Source organism: Mytilus galloprovincialis, chromosome 6, assembly GCF_965363235.1.
Source record: "Mytilus galloprovincialis chromosome 6, xbMytGall1.hap1.1, whole genome shotgun sequence".
Lineage (NCBI taxonomy): Eukaryota > Metazoa > Mollusca > Bivalvia > Mytilida > Mytilidae > Mytilus > Mytilus galloprovincialis.
The window spans coordinates 20,352,634-20,359,803 of record NC_134843.1 but is presented as its reverse complement, the minus strand read 5'-3'; the positions used below and the strand labels follow the sequence as shown (position 1 = coordinate 20,359,803).

General features: G+C 35.4%; 1 protein-coding gene across 1 annotated transcript; it reads left to right on the top strand.

Annotated features, from left to right (window-relative positions):
- The first annotated feature begins 226 nt into the window (after nt 1–226).
- On the top strand, nt 227–6,684 carry LOC143079172 (protein meiotic P26-like). Its single transcript, XM_076254402.1, has 2 exons — nt 227–700; nt 4,852–6,684. Exon 2 carries the CDS (start codon nt 4,939–4,941, stop codon nt 6,559–6,561), a length of 1,623 nt encoding a protein of 540 aa, XP_076110517.1. The 5' UTR covers nt 227–700; nt 4,852–4,938; the 3' UTR covers nt 6,562–6,684.
- The last annotated feature ends 486 nt before the right edge of the window (nt 6,685–7,170 follow it).

Here is a 7,170-nt window from a genome sequence, read left to right as displayed (position 1 = left end):
CTTTGTAGAAGTGAAATAACAAAAGTAACGAACTCGAAGGAAAATTCAAAACGGAAAATCCCTTTTCAGATTGCAAAATATTTTCAGGTTTTATAGCTAATTAATTAGCACCAGATCGAAACCACTGCAGATTGGCTACACCACTTATTACTAGCTTGGTAGCCTAAAGTAAACAAACTTATTCACTTTTTAAAAAAATCGCATTCTTGAAGTGTTATTTCATTAGCACGGATATATACCAAATTCATGAAATAGTTCAAAACTAATTTTGATTAGTTCCGTGATTTTGTCATCAAATGCGTAAGAAAATACCATGGTATACCAGATATCGAATTCCCTCAAAAACTCTTATCACATATTATTAAGTAAATGTACAGTGTTCAATCACAGTTATGAGTTTTGAAAAAAAACAACTCTGTTTTGAGTAAAAAAACTTAATCCAATAATATTTAGACCGAAATTTATTATCAAAATAAAATTTATACGATTCGATCAATGATCGTTTGTGTATCACTGTAAATTTAACTCTTTCATTGAACTATTGATATTTAAGTCATTTAAATAAGATAGAAAGATTAAAATTGTTTGGGGCAAATTTTGTTGAAATCGTTACAAGAATTTCGAAACTAGTTTACTATTTTATACGTGACGTAAGTCCTCAAAGAATCTACAGCATAGGGCGCTATCAACTGAAACAGGTGTGATGATTTTGAATCTACGGTTAGATTGTTTATATTGGTTACAGTTCGGGATAAGCATTATTTTATGCATTTGTATATACTTTAATAAAACATAGAAAAGAGTAAGATGTTTCGCGGGTAAACTTTGGGTCAGGTCAAATGTGAAGGGGTGTTCCAAAGGAAACTCAGATATGAGTAACGAGACACTTTGGTAGAACATCCCTCCTTCAAGAATGGTACAGCTCCCATCGGGGTATATAAGCAGGAGAGATTCCTAGCTCAGGGTCGATTGTTAGAAGTCTTCGTAGACTTAAGACCACGGTACGTTGATATTCGAGATCGCTCGCTCGTATATATTATATATTATTACTAAGTGTAATAAAGAACAGGTCGGTGCCTGTTATAAATACGGACTTGTACATTTACAAGCGGAACCGTATTGTACCGTATAGGACAAGTGTGAGTCTGTGTGACCACCTTGTAAAGTACATAATTGTACCAGAGGAACAAAGAGACGTGTGTTAACTTGTAGGGTGCATTATTGTACCAGGAGGACAAGTTTGTTCCTGACCCAGGACAAATTGGTAATAGTACAAATTTGTACCAGTGTATATATTTTGAGTAGAATATTTATAGATAGTTTATTAAAGATTGCAAAGAGCAGTTGTACATATTTTGGTTCATTGACGTAAATATTTGAACAAAGATTGTTTGTTATATATTTTGTAAATAGAACAATTTTGGATCCAGTATCAAACTGGTAACGAACACATTCTAGATAGAAATAGACACGCTTACCCTGTGTACACGTTACATAATTTGGTGGCTAGCGTTGGGATCCAAATTGTTCATTTTTAAATCCAAAGTGAAAGATTATATATCCAAATTTGATCATCTTATAAACTTATATCCAAACTGTCTTGTGAGAATTTACTGTTCACTTTTGCACATATCGTTTTTGTTCAAACTGTTCACTTTTACACAGATCAAAATTGTCCTGTTAACGTTTTAAATTTCCCACGGTTAAGTTACGATTATTATTTACATTAAGGATTAACGATCGATAGTGGTACAGGCAATATTTTGATTGACATTTATTACGTTGTACATTTATGACATTGTGTTGATATTATTATATTGTGAATGCATAGTTATATCACAAATTAAAGTACAAAAATGTCTTTTGATGACGAATTGACAAAACAAATTGAAGGTATGGAAGAGACAAGGTATAGACACAGTTTTGTTTCGTCTACACCTAAAGATCAGGGTGTTCGTCCAAAAGATACTTTTATAAAAAGAAATGATTCGGGTCTGGAATCAAGAGGGTCCTCATTGTCAAGAAAGGGAGATAATGAAAAAGTTTATTTACCAACATTCAACAACCCGAATACGCACAAAACTGTAAAATTTTCCCAAATTGATTTAAAGGAAGGGGATACTTTGCCTTTACCCATAAATAATAGTTATGATAGGGAAAGAGACAAAACTGACAAATCAAAGTACCGACATACTGGTAACACAGATAATTCTGGTGTAAAAATCAAACCATGTCAATATAACGGTAGCACATCATGGACAGACTATTTGTCCCATTTTGAAATGTGTGCACTTGTAAATAATTGGTCGGAAAATCAAAAAGGGTTATATTTGGCGGTATCGTTAATGGGACAAGCACAAGCTGTACTTGGAGATTTACCAAGTGAGAAAAGACAAAACTTTTCCGATTTAGTCAGCGCACTTGAAGAGCGATTCGCACCTTCTAGTCAAACTGAGTTATATAGAGTTCAATTTAAAGAGAGACGTCAGAGAGCCAGCGAATCACTTCCCGAATTGGGTCAGTCAATTCGAAGATTGTCCAACTTGGCATATCCTACTGCCCCATTGGACGTACGTGAAACTCTCGGGAAAGAGCAGTTTATTGACGCGCTCGTTGATTCGGAAATGCGACTCAGAATAAAACAATCGCGACCGAAAGGTTTAAATGATGCCGTAAGACTTGCTGTTGAACTAGAGGCGTACAATATAGCCGAAAATAAAGTAAGAGAGGGACGAGGTTATTTAAGGCAGACTATGAATGATGACGAGTTCGATAGGGAAGAAAAGATTACAAAAAGTGACTCACCTACGAAAGACATTGCATCATGGATGCAAACAATGGAGAAAAGTCTAAGTACTCTTACGACTGAAATGGCAAAATTAAAAACTAGTGGTACAAATGAGGGGTCTTCTTATGCTAAAACTAGATATACCTAAAGTAAGAGGACAAATAAGGGTTGTTACAATTGTGGCAAATTTTGTCATTTAGCAAGGGACTGTCGCCTACCCCGAAGAAATCGGAACAATTATAATGGAAATAAGGGGGATGGGTCTGTAAAAACATTAATGAAAACTAGGAAACAAAATAACCGTAAGACAAATGAAGGTGCGGTTACAACAGCATCTGAAGATGCTGGTATGTATGTCAAACTAAATGTAGGAGACATTGAAGCCAAGTTTGTGGTTGATACAGGAGCAACTTTGACATTGGTATCTTCCAAGTTATACGATATGTTGACTCCATTAGACAAATCATATCTAAGTGAAGTAAAGACAACTGTTAGGTCAGTGTGTGGCAATAAGCTAGAGCTTCGTGGAAAAGGGAGGTTCAATCTGCATTTCGGTCCAAATATGTTGCAATCTGAAGCTGTTGTGACTGATCTGCAAGTTGACGGTATACTTGGTTTGGACTTCATGAAACGACATAATTGTTTAATTGATGTTAAGAATGGGCACTTTTGTATTGGGGATTTTAAGGTAGATTTGTGTTTTCAGGGATCAATAGGCTGTTACCGAGTGGTTGCTTCAGAAGCGGTTGTCATACCGCCAAGGTCAGAAATTGTCATACCAAAATTTCAGAAAAGATGACGAGGTGTATGTTTATTTCCCAGTTAAGAAACCTGGGATGTCTTCAAAATTGACAAGTTTCTGGAAAGGTCCTTTCAAAATTCTCGACAAATATGGTGACCTTACATATAAAGTTGACTGTGGATACAGAGGGAAACCACAAGTCATACATGTCGACAGAATTAAGAAAAAGAACAAACAGACATTAAGGACAGAACTGGATAATAACAATTTTGTTCCATTAGACACTGAAAATGATACAGCTGAAAATGACCGTATAGAAACTCCTTATGTTCAAGACAATGCTGTTCATGAGCCAACGTTGCCTGTTGAAGAAACTGAGGAAATTAGTGTTGAAGGGCGTCGTACAAGGCGAAAACCAGCTTGGATGGCAGATTATATTGTTAAATAGTTTTTGTACATTTAACTAAATTAACATGTGTATATAGTATTTCTATGTTTTGTCCGTTTTAAAGTTAGTTTTAGACATGCGGGACGCATGTGTTTTTGAGGCGTGGGTTATGTGATGATTTTGAATCTACGGTTAGATTGTTTATATTGGTTACAGTTCGGGATAAGCATTATTTTATGCATTTGTATATACTTTAATAAAACATAGAAAAGAGTAAGATGTTTCGCGGGTAAACTTTGGGTCAGGTCAAATGTGAAGGGGTGTTCCAAAGGAAACTCAGATATGAGTAACGAGACACTTTGGTAGAACATCCCTCCTTCAAGAATGGTACAGCTCCCATCGGGGTATATAAGCAGGAGAGATTCCTAGCTCAGGGTCGATTGTTAGAAGTCTTCGTAGACTTAAGACCACGGTACGTTGATATTCGAGATCGCTCGCTCGTATATATTATATATTATTACTAAGTGTAATAAAGAACAGGTCGGTGCCTGTTATAAATACGGACTTGTACATTTACAAGCGGAACCGTATTGTACCGTATAGGACAAGTGTGAGTCTGTGTGACCACCTTGTAAAGTACATAATTGTACCAGAGGAACAAAGAGACGTGTGTTAACTTGTAGGGTGCATTATTGTACCAGGAGGACAAGTTTGTTCCTGACCCAGGACAAATTGGTAATAGTACAAATTTGTACCAGTGTATATATTTTGAGTAGAATATTTATAGATAGTTTATTAAAGATTGCAAAGAGCAGTTGTACATATTTTGGTTCATTGACGTAAATATTTGAACAAAGATTGTTTGTTATATATTTTGTAAATAGAACAATTTTGGATCCAGTATCAAACTGGTAACGAACACATTCTAGATAGAAATAGACACGCTTACCCTGTGTACACGTTACACAGGTAAACAAAGATTACTATATATATTACTTCCTCTTTCAGGTGGGCGTTAAAATGGCGACATCGATAGATAGTCATTTCGTTGATATAACTACGTGTGCAATTTGTTTGGAGAAACTAAACGTTCCAAAGTATTTACCATGCTTGCATACATTTTGCGAAAGTTGCATTCAGACGTATATTTCGTCCAAATTTGAGAAAGGACATAAGCAAAGTATTGAATGTCCGGTTTGCAGGACAAATGTTAATACACCGAATGAAAACTATTCTTCTGAGGAATGGGCCAAAGGATTACCGCTTAATTTTCTCATTGCTGGATTGTTACAGCGGGAAAAGATACAAAGTCCGCAAAAACATTGCATGGTATGTGAGCGAATGGAAAAGAAATCAGATGCCATATCTATATGTTTTGATTGCTCCGATTTGTTGTGTGGTAACTGTTGTAAACATCACAAGGCGAACAAATATACAACGGACCATGAAATCAATCCAATTGAACAGCTTACATCAGACAGTCATTTATTAAAATCTTTTAAAAATAAATGTTCTGAACACAAGGGGAAAGACGTAGAACTTTATTGTGTCGATCACGAGATTCCCTGCTGTTCGATGTGTGTATCGATCTATCATCGCAAGTGTGAGAAAGTTCTATCTATCGAGGATGCAGCTCGAGAGTATAACGGGGCAGAGAAGGTGGCGGATTTGAGAACCCAGCTCGAAAAAGTAGAAGATGATATTAAAGACATAATTAAAGACCGCCAGTCTGCTATGGACAAGTTAGAAAGTCAGTATAGGGATCAGAAAAGGAAACTTGATAATGTTTTCAGTGAGCTTGTTTCTATGATAAATGATCTCAAAGATCGAAGAGAGAAGGAACTTCTGAAAATATACAATGAGGCTAAAGAAGATATTGATATGATTCAATTGATTTTTTCAAATAAAAAGAAAAATATAGAAAACGAGAAACAAATTCTTGAAGCATGTACAAGTAAAGCATCCGATGTTCAAGTTTTGGTAGAAGTTCAGAGATTAAAGCAACATCTACAGGAACATAAGACCATGATACAAAGTAAAGCTGTTGAAATCGTTGATTATAACATTTTGTTGCAGAGTGAAAATATTTCTGATTTGCTAGCTAGAGCGGAAAGTTCATGCAAGATTTCAATGGACAAGAAAAATCATATTTTAGATATTATAAGGACAGGATCCACAAAATTGTCAGAGGTATATAGTTGTAATCGATTTGAGTTAATTGCAGGTGCTTGGACTGTTAATGGAAAAAACGATGCCATATGTTTTCGAGTGTCCAAAGAAATAGAACTGTGTGGAATTCTATCTTGTGTATGTAAAGATGGCGTATCAACATATAAGCTGACTGCTTCTGTTAAAGACGATTCAGAAGATCTGGTTGTAGTGTCGGATACCATTGACAGTAAATTTGCCAAGAACAAACGGGTGGAGATTCATTTTCCAAAACCCGTGAAAATATTAGCTTATAAAAAGTACCATGTTGTTGTAGTGATAGAAGGTCCAGATTGTTATTCTGGTTCAAATGGGGAAACTAAAGTAAACAGTAACGGTGTACGTTTTACGTTTGAAAAGTCTCAATTTGATAACAATGGCACATCTACCACTGTAGGTCAAATTCCTGGATTTTTGTTTAGAATTCCTCGTTGAATATATATTTACACATATGCTTTAAGACAGGAACTGTTATATGTTACATGCCGTTGGTTCATAACTATCGCTTATAGTCGCCTATCAATAATGAAACGCACATACATACACATTAAAATATTAGAGATACAAGTGAAATAGTTTAACATACTTGATAAACGAAATCTAATCCGTACAAACATTTCACGGATTTGGAGTATACCTAACGCGCGTCTAGCTTAACAATTCCAGGCCTGGTATCTTTTTGTTCGGCGAGTTTTTTGGGGAAATACAGAAGACTGTCGAGAGGGGCCAAGTGAGCAATTTTGATTATATTGTGTCCTTCGACCATCGTCGTTCATCTTCTTCGTCGTTCGTTATCTTTTACAAAAATCTCCTTCTTTGAAACTACTGGACCAAATTTAACCAAGCTTAACCACAATCATTATTAAGTAATATCGTTTTATAAAAAGTCAGATGAAGACAGCATCTTATGTATGAGTAATGTCCCTTAAATGAAGAATCTTATCAGTTTTTGTGATTTTATCTTTTGTCTGAAAACATATTATACATCACTATTATAGGTGGAGAAACGTTAAACTGAAAATATGACCAACAAGGCAGATTTAC

What these genes read in the sequence shown, in the direction of transcription:
- LOC143079172 (XM_076254402.1), top strand. Translation starts at nt 4,939, where the DNA reads ATGGCGACATCGATAGATAGTCATTTCGTTGATATAACTACGTGTGCA.